Source organism: Scomber japonicus, chromosome 14 (genome assembly GCF_027409825.1).
Source record: "Scomber japonicus isolate fScoJap1 chromosome 14, fScoJap1.pri, whole genome shotgun sequence".
Lineage (NCBI taxonomy): Eukaryota > Metazoa > Chordata > Actinopteri > Scombriformes > Scombridae > Scomber > Scomber japonicus.
This window is the reverse complement of record NC_070591.1, coordinates 1,111,273-1,133,496: the sequence shown is the minus strand read 5'-3', so window position 1 is coordinate 1,133,496 and position 22,224 is coordinate 1,111,273. Positions and strand designations below refer to the sequence as shown.

The 22,224-nt window shown below is 41.5% G+C and overlaps 2 protein-coding genes across 2 annotated transcripts in view; both read right to left on the bottom strand.

Moving 5' to 3' along the window:
- Nucleotides 1-671: 671 nt before the first annotated feature.
- LOC128373225 (protein NLRC3-like) lies at nt 672-7,806 on the bottom strand. Its single transcript, XM_053333519.1, has 8 exons — nt 7,679-7,806; nt 7,131-7,366; nt 5,681-7,001; nt 5,153-5,629; nt 3,552-3,725; nt 2,142-2,312; nt 1,732-1,857; nt 672-684 (listed from the first exon to the last, which is right to left on the bottom strand). Exons 1-8 carry the CDS (start codon nt 7,804-7,806, stop codon nt 672-674), a joined length of 2,646 nt encoding a protein of 881 aa, XP_053189494.1.
- Nucleotides 7,807-12,510: 4,704 nt separating this feature from the next.
- Nucleotides 12,511-22,224, bottom strand: part of LOC128373224 (protein NLRC3-like) — a 45,449-nt gene continuing 35,735 nt past the window's right edge. The window contains exons 4-5 of the mRNA XM_053333518.1: nt 15,746-15,810; nt 12,511-12,548 (exon numbers count right to left, since the gene is read on the bottom strand). Coding sequence (XP_053189493.1) covers nt 12,511-12,548; nt 15,746-15,810 — 103 coding nt within the window. The remainder of the gene's footprint in view (nt 12,549-15,745; nt 15,811-22,224) is intronic.

Genomic DNA, 22,224 nt, shown 5'->3' with positions numbered 1-22,224 from the left:
CACTGCCCGGGCGCAGCGGCGGATCCTTCGTCCGACCTCCCCACACCGCATCAAGAATCACCGTATCAAGAATCGTTCCGCATCAAGAATACACAATTCATTCAAATTCTGTCAATAAATCTGTTAAAACGTATCTCGTTGGTGATGTGTTCCTTGCTCGTGAAACATGAAGCTGAAGCTCCACACAGGATAAAAACATTTATTAGAATTAGGTCTTTGTTTATTATCAGCATCGTCCCGTTCCGTCGTAAACAACGCTTTACACAAAACTAACAAACATGCAGCAAGGAAATAAAGCAGAAAACACAGAAGATTCAAATGTCAGATGTACAGCATATCAAAGTAAATAAGTGGTAGATCAGTGGATAAAATGAGTTAGAAGAAGTGATTTAAAGGAAGATAAAGACTTATCAAACAGATTGATCTCTTCTGCTTCCTTCATTAGTTTTAGTCCTTGTTAACTCTCAGTGTGATTCTGAGATGCTTGATTAATATGAGCCCAGACTCACATTCTGACTTATAACACCTGTTTTTATCTTTTCTGCATCAAACAGCTCATGTAGAACTAATCTGTAAAGTGCAAAATCCAGATCCAGACTCCAGATGGATCATCAGGATCCAGCTGATCCTCTCTCAACACTCCTGGATGTTCACTCTCACTCTGACAGAGATCATGACCCCCAGCTGATGAGAGAAGAAGAAAGAACAGAGGAGATAAATTACTGTTTAGTGAGACTCGCTTGATCAGCTGTCAGTCAGTGATGCAGCACATCCAGTATAAAGAGCAGCAGGGACTTCAGTCCTGTTCAGACCAGAAGTGGAACAGCTGTGCAGCGTAGCTTGCTTCCTTTCAGCTCTCATGTTAACGTGTTGGGTTAGGGTTAGTAAAACACACTTTTACTATCAAGCGTGTTTCCTCTGCAGATTTCACTAAAGTACACAGAGGAAATAAAGTGCTGAGAGTCATGAACACATCATTACTGCAGAAACAGAGACATTCACTCATCAGTTTACTGATGGATTTACTGCTGATACATGTCAACTCTTATCAAAGTTTAAAGCTACAGAGTCTCTGTGGGATTTGAAGATGTTCCCTGCTGTTAAATCATCACATGACAATCAGTCAGAGCTCTCAGCTAAACAGCTGCTGTGATTCCTGGACTTCAGCAGAGGTTCTGGTCTGTATAAAGACCACATGGTTACTAAACGTAATGATGCTTGTGTGAAATCAGAGCCAGTGATTTGCAGGCTGCAGTCAGACTGATCTTAGAGCTCTGACAAAGATGAACTGATCAATAGTTTAGTGTTGAAATGAGAGAACAAACACTTTGAGATCAGATTTGATGATGAGGATCACTGTCTCTATACATCTTGTAAGGCTGTCAGCTGTAATCCAGCTTTATTTCCTGCAGACATCAACACAACAACAACAGTCGTCTTCACATCAACTCAAACACATGATCACAACAAGCTTCTGGCTCATCTGATTGGCTGACTGTTCTCTCTCTCTCTGTCTTTCTGTCCAATCCTGAAGCCTGTCACCATTCTCCTCTCACAGCTTCACTGAGGAAAGCAGCACTGAGAAGGTTGGAGCTTCACCAGGAAATACTGGATCTTTGCTTTGATACTGACTGTGTTTAATACTAAACTGTTGAAACCAGTTGACTCCAACTCTCTACTCACTCCAGAGTCTCCAGTCTGCAGTCTGGACTCTGCTGAAGATCAATCAGCTGCTTCACGTCTGAATCCAACAGGTAGTTTAATCTCAGATCCAGCTCTCTCAGATGGGAGGGGTTGCACTTCAGAGCTGAGGCCAGATAATCACAGCTGATCTTTGACAAACTGCAGTAACACAATCTGAATAAAGAATAAATGAAGTAAGTTTAGAAACAAAGTTCATGTTTGAAATTATTAAATATTTCATAATCTGTTCAGAGCTGAAGAAGATTTAAATGTAGAAGTTTAGAAAATTTTACTCACAACAAGACTGTGGATTTTAAATTCCTGAAAATATTTACATTCTACACATTTGTGTTCAGCAAATCCTGAAAATTATGAACCAAACATTTTTAAACTTCACTGAAGAATTTCAATTTATTAAATAGAAATAAATCGACCAAAGCTACAGTCAGTGAACTGACCTCAGAGTCTCCAGTCTACAGTTTGGACTCTCCAGTCCAGCAGACAGACGCTTCACTGATGAATCAGACAGTTTGTTGTTACTCAGGTCCAGATGTGTCAGATGAGGGTTGGACTTCAGAGCTGAGGCCAAAACTTCACAGTGAGTCTCTGAGAGTCCACAGTCCCAGAGTCTGTAATGACACATATATTACAACATATGTTATCATGAAAGAGGACACTTTATATTTACTTCATGCATTTGATGATCAAACAGTTTGACATTCACTATTTTGATGAACATTTGATCTTCACATCAGTGGTTCAGATCATCTTTTTAATATTTAAATCTTTGTTTTGTGAGGCATGTTATTCCTTTAATGGACAGTTGAGAGATAAACAGGAAACAAGAGGAGAGAGAGACAGAGAATGACATGCAACAAAGGTCCAGCACCAGAATCAAAGCACAGACCAGTAAGCTACCAGAACACTCCCAGTTCAGCTGATGCCGTCTCACTGTGCTTGAATGAAACAATCATTCTCATCACTCTCTCTCAGACCTGCAGACTTTAATCTTTGTTTAGCTTTAATCTTGCAGATGAAGGAGAGAAAATTGAGTTACATTGAGGCTTCCATAATGTGCACAGTGTGTGTAATAAGTTCAGTTGAAGCTAAAATGAAGCTTTGACAGTCTGCTAGACTCACATTTGACTTGTGTGAGATCACTGAAATGGCAGCTCCTACCTACCTTTGTAATGTTATGACCCCCACCACCTCCCTCCCAACCCAAACAGATTCCAATTTATTACTTTGTACATTTTATTACATTGCAGGTGCACATCTGGTGTCTGCGTCAAGACACCGTCTGACCTCTGGATGACTTCTGTTCCCTCTATGCACCATATATGATCACTCCTATGTTTTACTATTTCAATATTTTGGGATTCCACCTGCCCCTTCAAAGACCAGCAGGTGTAAGTCTCTGCGGGAACCTGGGCAAATGTTTTGGCAACCCAGACACATCTCGTGACAGTGTTGAGGTCCCCGTGAACTTTGTCACCTCGTTCCCATATAAAATGCACACAAACATGACATGTACATTCTCAAAGTTTCAAGGTTCCATAAAACCACAATTTTCCTTTATTTGACACAAACTGGTAGATTGAAAATCAATCTGAAAAAATATGGGTCGAATTTGAGCTGTAACAGCCGCAATGTGCAAAAATGTTTAGCATCTATACAAAAATATAAATTGATAAAATATTTTTATTTTTATGTATTTTGGGTCACTTCAGGAAAAGTCATCACATTTCAGGCTAAAAAATGACATTAAAGGGAATTGTTACTGCTGTAAAATGTCAATACGGGTCAAATTTGACCTGAAAGGTATGTAAGAGTCAAAAATCTACCAAAGCTACAGTCAGTGAACTGACCTCAGAGTCTGCAGTCTACAGTTTGGACTCTCCAGTCCAGCAGACAGATGCGCCACTGATGAATCAGACAGTTTGTTGAGACTCAGGTTCAGATGTGTCAGATGGGAGGGGTTGCACTTCAGAGCTGAGGCCACAACTTCACAGTGAGTCTCTGAGAGTTCACAGTCATAAAGTCTGTAATGACACAAATATTCCAACATATGTTATCATGAAAGAGGACACTTTATATTTACTTCATGCATTTGATGATCAAACAGTTTGACATTCACTATGTTGATGAACATTTGATCTTCACATCAGTGGTTCAGATCATCTTTTTTAATATCTTAAATCTTTGTTTTCTGAGGCATTTTATTCCTTTAATGGACAGTTCAGAGATAAACAGGAAACAATAGGAGAGAGAGACAGAGAATGACATGCAACAAAGGTCCAGCACCAGAATCAAAGCACAGACCAGTAAGCTACCAGAACACTCCCAGTTCAGCTGATGCTGTCTCACTGTGCTTGAATGAAACAATCATTCTCATCACTCTCTCTCAGACCTGCAGACTTTTAATCTTTGTTTAGCTTTAATCTTGCAGATGAAGGAGAGAAAATGGAGTTACATTGAGGATTCCATAATGTGCACAGTGTGTGTGTGTGATCTGATCCCATGTATGTCTCCACTAAGTTAACATGAGGACATCTTGATTAGAAAAACACTTTTACTGTCTAAATACTGTAAAATACTTTTGCAGCAACAGAAACACCAAAGTACTCAACATGGTGTCTGATATCTCAGAGAAAAGATCAATGCTGAGGAAGAGCCCTTGATGTTGTCAAGCAATAATCAGAGGTATTGAAACAGGATTTTAATGATCTACTGAACAAAGTTCGATGTCTGAATACTGAGGTGTTTATAAGTGGACCTTTTCCGACGGTTCGGCGAGGAAACAAGAGATTCAGCAGGCTGATGATGCTCAACAGATGGCTCAAAGATACGTGTGCTGCTCAATCAGTGAATTTTATTGACAATTTTAAAGGATTTTGGGAATGCAGATGGGTTTTGCCTTAACAAGTCAGGAGTACAGCTGTTAAGCTCCAACATTTTTTATTTTGTGCGTCAGACACCAGCAGTCCCTGCCAAGGACAAGGAAGAGGCGAGACAATCCAAAACAACAGATAAGACAGCGTTCTGGAGAAGAATTGCTACCGCCTGACATAATGACTGACCATGAAAGACTTATAGGTCTTATAGTTAGGGCCGGTTCCAGCTCCTAGTTTATGCTGCTATAGGCTTAGACTGCCGGGGGACTCCCATGATGCACTGGGCTCCTCTCTCCTCCTCCCTCTCTCTCTCTATTCATTCATCTATATCCATTAACATTCATGTACTATTAATGCATTCAATAAGCTAAACTTCTTCCCCGGAGTTGTCTGTGCTAACCCTAACCCTAACCCTTTTCTGCATCATCTAACACTAAATATAACTGACATGTTTTTTCATCTATAAACAAGTACAGCATAATTTTAACAATAAAAAATGTTTTATATGATTTGTATGTCAATAACTAAACTACTAATGTACACTGATTTATAATGTTAATCACATCTAGACTTACTGAGCCATTCTGCAGTTCCTCACGGCTGGGATCAGTCTCAGTTGTCCTTCCTCTGATGCATTGTACTTTGTCAGGTCAAACTCATCCAGAACCTCTGACATCTGCAGCATGTCGGCCAGAGCTGAGCACTGGATCTCAGAGAGTCTCTTCCATGATCTGTCCTCTGACTTCAGGAACTGTTGGATCTCCTGATGTACTGAGCGGTCGTTCATCTCCATCAGACAGTGGAAGATATTGATGCTTCTGTCAGGAGAGATATCCTCGGTGTTCATCTCCTTCAGGTTGTTGATGACTCTCTGGATGGTTTTTGGACTGTTGTCTGTCTGACCCAGCAGGTCTCCTAAGAGACTCTGGTTGGACTCCAGAGAGAGGCCATGAAGGAAGCGGACAAACAGGTCAAGGTGGCCATTTTTACTTCTGAGAGATTTCTTCATAGCTCTCTTCAGGAAGTCATCCAGAGATGTTAAACCATGATCACTGTCAGGTGGATTGTTTCTGAAATGGGCTGAAACTTTCTTGAGGACAGACTTTAGTTTTGATTCTCCCAGGAAGTCCTTCAGTACCTTTGTCTTCCTGCTGGTGTAACAGTGGTACATGTAGACTGCTGCCAGAAACTCCTGAATGCTCAGATGAACAAAGCTGTAGACTGTTTTCTGGAAGCTCACACTCTCTCTTTTGAAGATCTGTGTACAAGCTCCTGACAACACCAAGGTCTCTGTGACATCAAGACCACACTGCTCCAGGTCTTCTTGGTAGAACAGGATGTTTCCTTTCTCCAGTTGTTCAAACGCCAGCCTCCCCAGCTTCAGAAGAAGGTTCCTGTCAGCCTTCGTCAGCTCCTGTGGACTCGTCTCTTGTCCCTCATCATACTTGTTCTTCTTCCTCTTTGTCTGAACCACCAGGAAGTGTGAGTACACGTCAGTCAGGGTCTTGGGCAGCTCTCCTCTCTGGTCTGGAGTCAACATGTGGTCCAGAACTGTCCCAGTGATCCAGCAGAAGACTGGGATGTGACACATGATGTGGAGGCTCCTGGATGTCTTGATGTGTGAGATGATTCTTCTGGACTGCTCTTCATCACTGAATCTCTTCCTGAAGTACTCCTCCTTCTGGGCGTCAGTGAAGCCTCGTACTTCTGTTACCCTGTCCACACATGACGGAGGGATCTGATTGGCTGCTGCAGGTCGGGAAGTTATCCAGATGAGAGCTGAGGGAAGCAGCTTCCCCTTGATGAGGTTTGTCAGCAGCACGCTGACTGATGACTTCTGTGTGACATCAGACACGACCTTCCTGTTGTTGAAATCCAGTGAAAGTCTGCTTTCATCCAGGCCGTCAAAGATGAACAAAACTTTACAGCCAGCGAGCTTCTCTGCTGTGAGCTTCTGTAATGTTGGATAGAAAACATGGATCAGCATGAGCAGACTGTACTGCTCATCTTTGATCAAGTTCAGCGCCCTGAACGAGAACAGAATCAGCAGACTGATATCTTGGTTTTCGGAGCCCTGTGCCCAGTCCAGAGTGAACTTCAGCACTGAGAAGGTTTTTCCAACGCCAGCGACGCCGTTCATCAGAACCACTCTGATGTGTTTCTGTTGGTCAGGTAAGACTTTAAAGATGTCCTGACACTTGATTGGAGCATCATGGAGGGTCTTCATCTTGGAAGCTGTTTCAAGCTGCCTCACCTCATGTTGGGTATTAACCTCTTCACTCTGTCCCTCTGTGATGTGCACCTCAGTGAAGATGCTGTTGGAGTGGATTTCACTTCCTGCTTCATCAGTTCCTTGAGTCACACATTCACATGTGCTGCTCAGACTGATCTGATGTTCATCTAAAACCTCCTGCAGACCACTTTCTGCTGAAAGAGAAGAAAAAAGGTAGAATGAAACAGAAATCAGTGTGACTGTTAATGTTCAGTAGGATAGAGGAGGTAGATTCCTGTTTTCAGAGATGATGACATCAGCAGACAGATCTTCAGTCTTACTTTGTACAGTGCTGGTCTGACTGTCTGTCTGCTGTCCAGGTCTGGTTCTGGATCTTTCTGCACACTGGGGACAGGAGGAGTCTCCTGACGAAGCAGACTGGTCCCAGTATGAGGTGATGCACCGTCTGCAGAACCAGTGTCCACAGCTGGTAGAGACTGGATCCTTCAGGACGTCCTGACACAAAGAACAGCAGGACAGCTGCTCCTCCACAGAAACAGCCCTCCTCTTCCTCTCTCTTTGGACATGAACACATTCTTTCACATTTATCTCCTGTAAACTCACAGTGTGTTTGTAGAGTCTGATGCATGCATGAAGTCTGACTGAATCATTTACACACATTTTCATGAGCTGCACAGCTTTGATAAACACATCAGCTGATACTTTATATTTAAATGTCTGAACCTGCTTTAGAAGATCTTCAGACTCTCACTGATAACTGATGGAGATGGTTTAGTAGAGTGTGTGTTGTCAGTCAGTGGTGTTTGTTTTTAAATGATATTAAACTGAATCATCTTCAGGTCAGTTTACAGTAGAAACAGTCTCTTACTTTGTGTCTGAGGGTCCAGGTTCATTACTGAAGAATGGAGGTTCAGGTTTAAACTGGTCACTCTTCATAGACAGACAGCTGGATATTACAGACTCTGCTCCATCCTCCTCTTCCTCCTCTTTCTTCATCTTCTGGAGTCTGAGAGGTAAACCAGTAACACTGGAGACACACACACATACACAGTATAATAAACCCAGTCCTGCCTCTCAACTTAGTAGCTTCTTATTAGTTGACATGACTTTAACTACAACCATGTGTGTTTTCTAGTCATCACAAAGAGAAACTTTGACTCTGGTTTAAATCCAACAAACAGACTTCAGATAAACATGTGTGTGCTTCTTAACTGTGACTTCTCTCTATTTAGAGCTCATATATCACTCATATATACATATATATAACACTAAGTAACTTTTACTGTGGCAGTATTAAGTACATCTTACTAGTCAGTATCAAGTGTAACAGTAGATGTAAGCAGAGAGTAGCACACAGAGCACAAGGCAGTAGCAACATGCACTAACTCTAAGCACTACAACACAGTGTGTACTCACACACACACACACACACACACACACACCAGCCTGCATTTGAGCAGTAAAAGTGTCAATATAATTCATATGTATATATAGAGTATCAATACTAGTTCGGCCGCTAGCTCAGTTAACTGGCAAAACAGACAGACAGGTAGAATTAGCCAATCACACAAAGGTAGGTCAGTTTCTGCCCAGCGACAGGTTGCTAAGGGCAGCTAAGGCCCTGCGGTTGCTAAGGACAGCTAAGGCCCTACGGTTGCTACGGCGATGTGAGAATCTGCTTGGAAAAAATTCTCAAAATTCTGAAAAATTTGGCTTCTGACAAGTTCCTGAACAATTGCAAACTGTGAGAAAACCGTAACTCCTGTCCAAAAACCGAAAACACCGTGAGAGACACAGAAGCCGGCAGATTCTGACAGTGTTTATTTTATTCAGATATTCCTTAAAATGAGCGAGTAAGCTCAGTGAGAAGACAGAGTGAGATTCTTTTGAAAAAAGAAGACGATTATATTAGGGTCAATGGGGAGCGAGACAGGTATTGCTGCCGGTCTCGGCCCCCCCCCGTTTAAATTTTGTGCAGACCCCGCCTGTCAAAGACACATTTTATGAATCCCAACACCTATGTCTACATTTTGACTAAAAATTATTTGTCTCCTTTTCACGGTTTGGCCGTGAGCTCGAGTTAAAAATAAAAATTAAGGTTAGTTTTTACTGGTTCTTGCACTCTAACTTTGAAGAAAAAGTGATTTCCACTCCTTGTTTGACTGCTCATAGTTTGACAAGTTTACATGTTATGGAAAAACAGTTTGGTATTTTGAAGAGAGCACAAGTTTTCCTCCGTTTTAAAGTTTGAATCACGTTTCTACGTGCACGTATGAGAGAGCTAGGTGACTCCGAAAAAAGGCGAAATTTTTGGAGGTTTTCAAAAAATTCCCATTCATTTCCAATGGAGAAATCTCCCAGTTTTTTGGGGAAAAATTGGAATTTCAACACCAAACTTTATAGCACCTCTTTCCCGATCGAGCTGCACGTTTTGATGTATATATTGTCGGGGTTTTCTCAAAGCTGTGGGAGGAGTTACGTGGAAGAATAAGAAGAAGAAGAAGTATGGAGAAAATTAATAGATGACTCGGAGCTGAGCACCTGTGGCATCAATATAATAAATATCACATGAAGGCTCTCAGGTTTACAATGCCTGGCCTGTGTTCATTTAGCTGTTAGCAACATTTAAAAGCCTGATAGCCGAAGCAATAAAGCAATTTGCTTATCTGTTTGTCTTCCTCAGGGGGGCAAGATAACGCCACATTAAGCACTTTTGAAATGATAATTGAATTTAATTGAACTGAATTGTACCTGTATGTGGGTGTGGGTGTGTGTATGTGTGTGTGTCTACTTGTACCTGTATGTGTGCGTGACTTCAGACAGCTGTGTCTCAATCCTTTAAAGACTGTATTTGAAGACTGAATGTCTCACAGCATTGTTATCAAGGTTGTCCCATTTTAAACTCTCCTTCATTGTCCATAGCTGTGTCCCAGTTCAGGGGCCACACCCTTCAAAGCACCTGGTCTACATAGATCTGATCTATGCTTGTCCCAGGTAGACTGCGAAGGTTGGACCGGAGCAATGTTTAATGAGTTCACTGTTAAATGGCATCTGAACGGACTTTCACCTTTACTGCCTACCTGTCTGCTGCTTCCTTCGTCTTTACTGCAAGTCTGTTTGTGTCATTGCATGTATACATGGATACAAACCTTAATAATCTTTCACTAAAAAACAAAAAACAAAACATGTTTTCAGTTTCTCAGACTTGATAATTCTCTTTTCTTTGTCTTAACTATATAGTAAACTAAATATCTTCAGGTTTTGGACTGCTGGTCAGACTAAACAAGACATTTGATTTTTTTGAAAACACAAACCAAACCAGAAATCTTGGTGTCGTCATGAACTCAGACCTGAATTTAAACAGTCACATTAAGAACATTTAAAATGATCCTACTAACTACTATATTAACACTCACCTGCCTCAGAGTTGCTGTTTTCCTCCGTTCCTCTTCTGACTGTAAAATAGACTTTCACCTTTATTGACTAAACTGACTGCTCCTCCCTTTTTTATTAGAAGTCATGTGTTAGTGATCGTGATGCATTCAAAATCTTCATAATCTTTATTTAAAAAAGACAAAAAGAAAATTTCATATGGTTTTGGACTGGTGGACAGGAGATCTTTATGGGGAGAATGCAGGTCAACAGTACACGCCACCTAGAAGTGATGTACGTTATCTGAAAACTGGGAATCTGAACATTAATTTGAGATAAAGCTCAGCACTGTGTGTCTATCACAGTCATGACCATGTCTTTGTTTTTTCTGTTTTTCTCCCTTGCCCCTACCTGTTTCTGTCTGTGTGTGTCTGTGTTGAGGACGTGGTGCCTCCCTCACGCTCTCCTGATGACTGCTCATTCTACACACCTGCCCCCTGCTGCACACCTGATCTGCATTTAGTAATTATCCCTGCAGCATAAAACACTGGTCCTTCCCTCCAGTCCCTTAGATCTCTGCCTGCTTGTTACCCCCTCAGTCAAGCTCACCGCCAGCCATTACGCCTCCAATCTTGCTGACCTCCCAGCCATCAACCCTCTCCCCTCAATCTCTGTCACCTGGATTCCCCCCCTCACCATTATTCATTGCTCTAGCAATAAAACCATCTTTTTTTCTACCACTCCAACTCTGAGTTGGGCTCACCTGCTGATTGTGACAGTGTCAGGTTCAACTGGTAATAAAAAAAACCCAAAAAACAAACATTGTGCTTTGATTAGGTGCTTATCAATCTTTAGGGTCGGCTATGTATATGGCATGGGCTGTAACCGCTTAACCCCTGCACACCAGCCATGAGTATGTTCAGCGTTCAGAGCAGGATGATTTTTAACTTACAGGCAGCATTTCTACATATAGTATGTTCACCTCAAATGTCTCAACTTTGACCACGTTTAACATCTCGATTATGACAGGATATAAATAACAGCTATTCTCTCCAGATGTAGTTTCTGTGTCGTCTTTCAGTTCTCCAGGTTTACAGTCGGCTCAACAAGCTGCCAAACCGCGATCACATCTGCACACTGAGCTGCCACAGGAAGTCAGAGTATAACAGAATAACCTGAAACTACAGTCAGTCTCCTGCAGGTCATCAGGAAGGAGCAGATGGAGTTACAAGCAGCAGCAGCACGACTCTGAAACCTGAAATAGTTTTAAAGGCAAGGAAGCTTTATTTATATAGTGCATTTCATACACAATGGCAACTCAATGTGCTTTACATAAAACAAACATTTAACAGAAAGAATTGGAAACAAAAAATTAAAACATTAAATTAAAAACCAAAGAAATGCTAGAATAGAGCATTAAATATAAGATTGCAGCATAAAATAATAATTCGTTTTAAAATCATTAAAAGGACATAGAGTGCAAATGAAAGATTAAAATGTAAAGTGCTTTAAAAGAGCTCAATCATAAGCTCAGGAGAAGAGAAATGTTTTTAACCTGGATTTAAAAATGATTTCAGTTCTGCTGGTAGTTTGTTCCAGTTGTGTAAAAGCTGCTTCACCATGTTTAGTTTGAACTCTGGGCTCCACTATCTGACCTGAGTCAGTAGCTCTCAGAGCTCTGGGCTCAACTATCTGACCTGAGTCAGTAGATCTCAGAGCTCTGGGCTCAACTATCTGACCTGAGTCAGTAAATCTCAGAGCTCTGGGCTCTACTATCTGACCTGAGTCAGTAGATCTCAGAGCTCTGGGCTCAACTATCTGACCTGAGTCAGTAGATCTCAGAGCTCTGGACTCAACTATCTGACCTGAGTCAGTAGATCTCAGAGCTCTGGGCTCAACTATCTGACCTGAGTCAGTAGATCTCAGAGCTCTACTGGGTTTATATTCTACTAACATGTCATTCATGTATTCTGGACCTAAACCATTCAGTGATCTGTAGACCAGTAGCAGAACTTTAAAAGAGTTCAGACTATTAAACAGACTAAAGATATTCCATCACACTTCTGTCCCCTGATTATTAGCTTTGACTCCTCCCATCAGGCTGATGAGAGATGGTCAGGGTTAGGAGTAGTTGTGTATTTTATGAAGGATGTGTGTCAGATGGACTCTGTCTTTTAATGTGGATGTGAAGGTTTTGGACACGCTTCTTAAATGTATTAATTTTTCTACATGTTTGTTTCATATACAAAACGATTAACAGAGACATCTCTAACTAGACTGACTCTCCTTTTCTACATTAAAAAAATGTTTTTAAAATTTCTTGTATCATCACTTGGTGGTGCTGTTACCCCCTGGTTCTCTTCCTCCTGCTCAGACAAACATGCAAACATATAATTGAACATATGAGAGTAAAGTTTTTCAATAATAAATGACTGAATGAATAACTATAAATCACCAAATTACACAATTAGTTCCTAAACTTTAAAGAAATTAATAAGAATAATCAATCAAATATGAGTCATTAATACACAAAGACAGAAAAACAACTACAATAAAAATAGATGTTAAACATGAAGCTGAAGCTCTACACAGAATAAAAACTCATTCATTTATTTCTATGTTTATTAGAAACACCTGTTATCATCAGATGGATCATCAGGATCCAGCTGATCCTCTCTCAACACTCCTGGATGTTCACTCTCACTCTGACAGAGATCATGGTGTCCACCAGCTGATGAGAGAAGAAGAAAGAACAGAGGAGATAAATGAGTGTTTAGTGAGACTCACTTGATCAGCTGTCAGTCAGTGATGCAGCACATCCAGTATAAAGAGCAGCAGGGACTTCAGTCCTGTTCAGACCAGAAGTGGAACAGCTGTGCAGCGTAGCTTGCTTCCTTTCAGCTCTCATGTTAACGTGTTGGAGTGAACACACTGAGCTCTAAGCTCACACACCTGCACACACTTTTACTATCAAGTGTGTTTCCTCTGCAGATTTCACTCAAGTACACAGAGGAAATAAAGTGCTGAGAGTCATGAACACATCACTACTGCAGAAACAGAGACATTCACTCATCAGTTTACTGATGGATTTACTGCTGATACATGTCAACTCTTATCAAAGTTTAAAGCTACAGAGTCTCTGTGGGATTTGCAGATGTTTCCTGCTGTTAAATCATCACATGACAATCAGTCAGAGCTCTCAGCTAAACAGCTGCTGTGATTCCTGGACTTCAGCAGAGGTTCTGGTCTGTATAAAGACCACATGGTTACTAAACGTAATGATGCTTGTGTGAAATCAGAGCCAGTGATTTGCAGGCTGCAGTCAGACTGATCTTAGAGCTCTGACAAAGATGAACTGATCAATAGTTTAGTGTTGAAATGAGAGAACAAACACTTTGAGATCAGATTTGATGATGAGGATCACTGTCTCTATACATCTTGTAAGGCTGTCAGCTGTAATCCAGCTTTATTTCCTGCAGACATCAACACAACAACAACAGTTGTCTTCACATCGACTCAAACACATGATCACAACAAGCTTCTGGCTCATCTGATTGGCTGACTGTTCTCTCTCTCTCTCTGTCTTTCTGTCCAATCCTGAAGCCTGTCACCATTTTCCTCTCACAGCTTCACTGAGGAAAGCAGCACTGAGAAGGTTGGAGCTTCACCAGGAAATACTGGATCTTTGCTTTGATACTGACTGTGCTTAATACTAAACTGCTGAAACCAGCACAGACTGACTCCAACTCTCTACTCACATCAGAGTCTCCAGTCTGCAGTCTGGACTCTGCTGAAGATCACTCAGCTGCTTCACGTCTGATTTCTTCAGGTTGTTTAATCTCAGATCCAGCTCTCTCAGATGGGAGGGGTTGCACTTCAGAGCGGAGGCCAGATAATCACAGCTGATCTTTGACAAACTGCAGTAATTCAATCTGAAAAGAATAAATGAAGTCAGTTTAGAAACAAAGTTCATGTTTGAAATTATTAAATGTTTCATAATCTGTTCAGAGCTGAAGAAGTTTTAAATGTAGAAGTTTTAGAAAATGCGTGTGCATGTGTGTAATATAACAACACTGTGGATTTTAAATTCCTGAAAACATTTACATTCTACACATTTGTGTTCAGCAAATCCTGAAAATTATGAACCAATGATTTGAAACTTCACTTAAGAATTTGAATTTAATAAATAGAAATAAATCTACCAAAGCTACAGTCAGTGAACTCACTTCAGAGCCTCCAGTCTACAGTTTGGACTCTCCAGTCCAGCAGACAGACGCTTCACTGATGAACCAGACAGTTTGTTGTTACTCAGGTCCAGATGTGTCAGATGGGAGGGGTTGGACTTCAGAGCTGAGGCCAAAACTTCACAGTGAGTCTCTGAGAGTCCACAGTCCCAGAGTCTGTAATGACACAAATATTACAACATATGTTATCATGAAAGAGGAAACTTTATATTTACTTCATGCATTTGATGATCAAACAGTTTGACATTCACTATTTTGATGAACATTTGATCTTCACATCAGTGGTTCAGATCATCTGTTTTAATATTTTAAATCTTTGTTTTGTGAGGCATTTTATTCCTTTAATGGACAGTTGAGAGATAAACAGGAAACAAGAGGAGAGAGAGACAGAGAATGACCTGCAACAAAGGTCCAGCACCAGAATCAAAGCACAGACCAGTAAGCTACCAGAACACTCCCAGTTCAGCTGATGCTGTCTCACTGTGTGTGTGTGTGTGTGTGTGTGTGTGTGTGTGTGTGTGTGTAATAAGTTCAGTTGAAGCTAATATGAGGCTTTGACTGTCTGGTAGACTCGCACTTGATTTGTGTGAGATTTCAGTCATACCTACCTTTGTAATGTTATGACCCCCACCACCTCCCTCCCAACCCAAACAGATTCCAATTTGTTACTTTGTACATTTTATTACATTGCAGGTGCACATCTGGTGTCTGTGTCAAGACACCGTCTGACCTCTGGATGGCTTCTGTTCCCTCTATGCACCATATATGATCACTCCTATGTTTTACTATTTCAGTATTTTGGGATTCCACCTGCCCCTTCAAAGACAAGCAGGTGTAAGTCTCTGCAGGAACCTGGGCAAATGTTGTGGCAACACAGACACATCTTGTGATAGTGTTGAGGTCCCCATGAACTTTGTCACCTCGTTCCCATATAAAATGCACACAAACATGACATGTACATTCTCCAAGTTTCAAGATTCTATAAAACCACAATTTTCCTTTATTTGACACAAACTGGTAGATTGAAAATCCATCTGAAAAGATACGGGTCACATTTGACCCGTAACAGCCTCAATGTGCAAAAATGTTAAGCACCTATACAAAAAATATAAATTGATAAAATAGTTTTATTTTTATGTATTTTGGGTCACTTCAGGAAAAGTCATCAAATTTCAGGCTAAAAGAATGATGTTTAAGGGAATTTTGAATTCACCTCAGGGTCTCCAGTCTACAGTTTAGACACTCCAGTCCAGCAGACAGACGCTTCACTGATGAATCAGACAGTTTGTTGAGACTCAGGTCCAGTTCTGTCAGATGAGGGTTGGACTTCAGAGCTGAGGCCAAAACTTCACAGTGAGTCTCTGAGAGTCCACAGTCATAAAGTCTGTAATGATACAAATATTACAACATATGTTATCATGAAAGAGGACACTTTATATTTACTTCATGCATTTGATGATCAAACAGTTTGACATTCACTATTTTGATCAATATTTGATCTTCACATCAGTGGTTCAGATCATCTTTTTGAATATCTTAAATCTTTGTTTTCTGAGGCATTTTATTCCTTTAATGGACAGTTGAGAGATAAACAGGAAACAAGAGGAGAGAGAGACAGAGAATGACATGCAACAAAGGTCCAGCACCAGAATCAAAGCACAGACCAGTAAGCTACCAGAACACTCCCAGTTCAGCTGATGCTGTCTCACTGTGCTTGAATGAAACAGTCATTCTCATCACTCTCTCTCAGACCTGCACACTTTAATCTTTGTTTTGCTTTAATCTTGCAGATGAAGGAGAGAACATGGAGTTACATTGAGGCTTCCATAATGTGCACAGTGTGTCTGTGTGATCTGATCCCATGTCTGTCTGCACTGCTTACAACTTTTTTATCATAACAGGGGATTTTAACATTCATGTAGACAATAACACGGACAGTAATGCCAAAGAACTCTCTGCTCTACTTGACACTGTTGGCCTCTTGCAACATGTGAAAGGGCCCACACACACTCGAGGCCACACTCTGGATCTGGTTATCTCTAAAGGTGTTGACATGTCTTCTGTTGATGTTAAGGACTTGGCTCTTTCTGATCATTTCTGTGTTCTTTGACTTACAGATTATTCCAGATGTTCAGTGAACCTCTGTCTGTTAGTAGAAGGTACATAAATGAGAATACCAGTGCAAAGTTTATGGAGGCTATAGCTATGTCACCAACTGTGAGTGCAGAGTCAGTTGATGAACTCCTGGATAAATTTAACTGGTAAATCTCAAAGGCCATTAGATGCTATTGCACCTATTAAAACTAAGACAACTTTGAGCAGCAAAACATCATGGAGGAACACTATGATGGTAAAGGCTTTAAAAACAGAAAGCAGGAAGTGGAGAAAAACTAAACTTCAAATTCACCTTGACCTCTACAAACAAAGTCTTTGTAATTTTAACTATGAGTTACTCAAAGCTAGACAGCGACACTTTTCTGAAATTATTAAGAACATCAACAACACTCGTACTCTGTTTGCTACAGTTGATAAGCTTACAAAAACAGAAACAGCTCTTATTAGAGTGTTAAATGACATAAGGTTGAACCAACAGGCAAGGTGTCAGTTCTGGTCCTGTTGGATCTCAGTGCTGCGTTTGACACTGTGGACCACAGTATACTGTTGAACAGGTTGGAAGCTTGGGCAGGACTCAGCGGAACAGTCCTAGACTGGTTCAGGTCCTACTTGGGAGAGCAGAGTTATTGTGTGACCATTGGAAGTTATGAATCCGAACGAGTGGCTCTATGGAGTTCCTCAGGGGTCAGTTCTTGGACCCCTTTTGTTCAGTCTATATATGCTGCCCTTGGGTCAAATTCTGCAGAACTTCCTTCAATTAAATCAGGACAAAACTGAGGTCATTGTTTTTGGCAATAAAGAGAAGAGGATTGCTGTCAGTAAACATCTGGAGTCACTCTCTCTAAAAACTAGGGACCAAGTCCGAAACCTTGGCGTGCTGATAGACTCAGATCTGACCTTCAGCAGTCACATCAAATCAGCTTAAGAACATATCCAGAGTGAAGGGTTTTATGTCTCAAACAGACCAGGAGAAGTTGATTCATGCTTTCATCTCAAGTAGACTCGACTAAGTAGTAACGGTCTTCTGATTTTAAAGTTCTGCTACTGGTCTACAAATCACTGAATGGTTTAGGTCCAGAATACATAAATGACATGTTAGTAGAATATAAACCCAGTAGGGCTCTGAGATCTATTGACTCAGGTCAGATAGTTGGGGGGGGGGCATGCAATTTGACAAATTGCATGCCCCCCCCCGATTTACCAAAGCTACAGTCAGTGAACTGACCTCAGAGTCTTCAGTCTACAGTTTGGACTCTCCAGTCCAGCAGACAGACGCTTCACTGATGAATCAGACAGTTTGTTGTTACTCAGGTCCAGATGTGTCAGATGGGAGGAGTTGCACTTCAGAGCTGAGGCCAAAACTTCACAGTGAGTCTCTGAGAGTCCACAGTCATAAAGTCTGTAATGACACAAATAGTACAACATATGTTATCATGAAAGAGACACTTTATATTTACTTCATGCATTTGATGATCAAACAGTTTGACATTCACTATTTTGATGAACATTTGATCTTCACATCAGTGGTTCAGATCATCTGTTTTAATACTTTAAATCTTTGTTTTGTGAGGCGTTTTATTCCTTTAATGGACAGTTGAGAGATAAACAGGAAACAAGAGGAGAGAGAGAGAGACAGAGAATGACATGCAACAAAGGTCCAGCACCAGAATCAAAGCACAGACCAGTAAGCTACCAGAACACTCCCAGTTCAGCTGATGCTGTCTCACTGTGCTGTGTGTGTCTGTGTGTGTGATTTATAATGTTAATCACATCTGGACTTACTCAGCCTTTCTGCAGTTCCTCACAGCTGGGATCAGTCTCCGTCGTCCCTCCTCTGATGTGTTGTACTTCTTCAGGTTAAACTCATCCAGAACCTCCTCTGACATCTGCAGCATGTAGGCCAGAGCTGAGCAGTCAAACACAGAGAGTTCCTTCTTTGATCTGTTCTCTGACTTCAGGAACTCTTGGATCTCCTGATGTACTGAGCGGTCGTTCATCTCCATCAGACAGTGGAAGATGTTGATGCTTCTGTCAGGAGAGATATCACCACTGTTCATCTCCTTCAGGTTGTTGATGACTCTCTGGATGGTTTCTGGACTGTTGTCTGTCTGACCCAGCAGGCCTCCTAAGAGACTCTGGTTGGACTCCAGAGAGAGGCCATGAAGGAAGCGGACAAACAGGTCCAAGTGGCCATTTTTACTCCGGAGAGATTTCTTCATAGCTCTCTTCAGGAAGTCATCCAGAGATGATAAACCATGATCACTGTCTGGTGGATTGTTTCTGAAATGAGCTGAAACTTTCTTGAGGACAGACTTTAGTTTTGATTCTCCCAGGAAGTCCTTCAGTACCTTTGTCTTCCTGCTGGTGTAACAGTGGTACATGTAGACTGCAGCCAGAAACTCCTGAATGCTCAGATGAACAAAGCTGTAGACTGTTTTCTGGAAGATCACACTCTCCCTTTTGAAGATCTGTGTACAAACTCCTGATAACACAGAGGCCTCTGTGACGTCAAGACCACATTGCTCCAGGTCTTCTTGGTAGAACATGATGTTTCCTTTCTCCAGTTGTTCAAACGCCAGCCTCCCCAGCTTCAGAAGAAGGTTCCTGTCAGCCTCCGTCAGCTCCTGTGGACTCGTCTCATGTCCCTCATCATACTTGTTCTTCTTCCTCTTTGTCTGAACCAGCAGGAAGTGTGAGTACAGGTCAGTCAGGGTCTTGGGCAGCTCTCCTCTCTGGTCTGGAGACAACATGTGGTCCAGAACTGTAGCAGTTATCCAGCAGAAGACTGGGATGTGACACATGATGTGGAGGCTCCTGGATGTCTTGATGTGTGAGATGATTTTGCTGGACTGCTCTTCATCACTGAATCTCCTCCTGAAGTACTCCTCCTTCTGGTCATCAGTGAAGCCTCGTACTTCTGTTACCCTGCTAACACATGAAGGAGGGATCTGATTGGCTGCTGCAGGTCGGGAAGTTATCCAGATGAGAGCCGATGGAAGCAGCTTCCCCTTGATGAGGTTTGTCAGCAGCACGCTGACTGATGACTTCTGTGTGACATCAGACACGACCTTACTGTTGTTGAAATCCAGTGAAAGTCTGCTTTCATCCAGGCCGTCAAAGATGAACAAAACTTTACAGCCAGCGAGCTTCTCTGCTGTGAGCTTCTGTAATGTCGGATAGAAAACATGGATCAGCATGAGCAGACTGTACTGCTCATCTTTGACCAAGTTCAGCGACCTGAACGAGAACAGAATCAGCAGACTGATATCTTGGTTTTCGGAGTGCTGTGCCCAGTCCAGAGTGAACTTCAGTACTGAGAAGGTTTTTCCAACGCCAGCAACGCCGTTCATCAGAACCACTCTGATGTGTTTCTGTTGGTCAGGTAAGACTTTAAAGATGTCCTGACACTTGATTGGAGCGTTATGGAGGGTCTTCATCTTGGAAGCTGTTTCAAGCTGCCTCACCTCATGTTGGGTATTAACCTCTTCACTCTGTCCCTGTGTGATGTGGACCTCAGTGAAGATGCTGATGAGGAGGATTTTACTTCCTGCTTCATCAATTCCTTGAGTCACACATTCACATGTGCTGCTCAGACTGATCTGATGTTCATCTAAAACCTCCTGCAGACCACTTTCTGCTGAAAGAGTAGAAAGAAGGTAGAATGAAACAGAAATCAGTGTGACTGTTAATGTTCAGTAGGATAGAGGAGGTAGATTCCTGTTTGAGATGATGACATCAGCAGACAGATCTTCAGTCTTACTTTGTACAGTGCTGGTCTGACTGTCTGTCTGCAGTCCAGGTCTGGTTCTGGATCTTTCTGCACACTGGGGACAGGAGGAGTCTCCTGATGAAGCAGACTGGTCCCAGTATGAGGTGATGCACTGTCTGCAGAACCAGTGTCCACAGCTGGTAGAGACTGGATCCTTCAGGACGTCCTGACACAAGGAACAGCAGGACAGCTGCTCCTCCACAGAAACAGCCCTCCTCTTCCTCTCTCTGTGGACATGAACACATTCTTTATGTCACATGACATTAGTGGAGGCCAACCGACAGCTCACAAGCTGCATGCAGCTCTTTCCCCACATAAACAGTCCAGACTGTCAGTATTTACACACTTACACAGTTTCTGTTCTTCAGACTCTGAGATTCAACACATTCAGTTTGATATAAAGTAAGATTACAAGAGTTCAACAGTAATTAAACAGAGACAACAATGTGTCAGCAAAGGCAGAGAAGAAGAAGAAGACTGCAAGCTAGTAAACATGGATGTAAACAATGCAGGACTTAAAATAGATGTTTGATGAGGAGGGAAGTGGATTCAACACATTAGTTAGACCACAAGTAGTATGTATTTTGGTAAGTAAGTCAATGTAAACGTGACATTAGTCTGTTAGAAAACTCCACAGGCTCCTTTAAGCTACTCTGGAGGCCAACCGACAGCTCCAAGCTGCATGCAGCTCTTTCCCCACATAAACAGTCCAGACTGTCAGTATTTACACACTTACACACTTTCTGTTCTTCAACCTCTGAGAAGTCCACTAGTGAAAAATAACAGACTGCTGCTGAACAGAGAGCTCTGCTAAATATCTTCATAATGCATCTTTTCATTAGTGTTTCTCTGTTTCTACTTGTGTTGCTTTTATATCCTGTCTTGATGTATTTCAAGTTTTATATGAATCACTTTGAATTGTCTCGTTGTTGAAATGTTCTATACAATAAACGTGTCTTGTCTTCTTCATGTGTAAACACTGTGAATGAATATGACACATCCTGAACATTTATCTCCTGTAAACTCAGTGTGTTTGTAGAGTCTGATGCATGCATGAAGTCTGACTGAATCATTTACACACATTTTCATGAGCTGCACAGCTTTGATAAACACATCAGCTGATACTTTATATTTAAATGTCTGAACCTGCTGCAGAAGATCTTCAGACTCACTGATAACTGATGGAGATGGTTTAGTAGAGTGTGTGTTGTCAGTCAGTGGTGTTTGTTTTTAAATGATATTAAACCGAATCATCTTCAGGTCAGTTTACAGTAGAAACAGTCTCTTACTTTGTGTCTGAGGGTCCAGGTTCATTACTGAAGTTTAGAGGAAGACCTTTAGACCGGTCACTCTTCATAGACAGACAGCTGGATATTACTGACTCTGCTCCGTACTCCTCTTCCTCCTCTTTCTTCATCTTCTGGAGTCTGAGAGGTAAACCAGTAACACTGGAGACACACACACATACACAGTATAATAAACCCAGTCCTGCCTCTCAACTTAGTAGCTTCTTATTAGTTGACATGACTTTAACTACAACCATGTGTGTTTTCTAGTCATCACAAAGAGAAACTTTGACTCTGGTTTAAATCCAACAAACAGACTTCAGATAAACATGTGTGTGTTTCTTAACTGTGACTTCTCTCTATTTAGAGCTCAGCAGTGAGTCACGTTACATCGCTGTGAGGACGCACAAACCAGGAAAACAACAACAGGAAACAACACCTCAAACTCTGTCATTTCACATTATTCTGACACACTTTAATCAACTAAACAATGAATGTGATAAATAATCATCAGATTGATCAATAATGACAGTAATCATTATTTACAGTCCTGATATTAACACTCACCTGCCTCAGACTTGCTGTTTTCCTCCTTCTGCTCTACTGACTGTGAAATGGCGTCTAAATG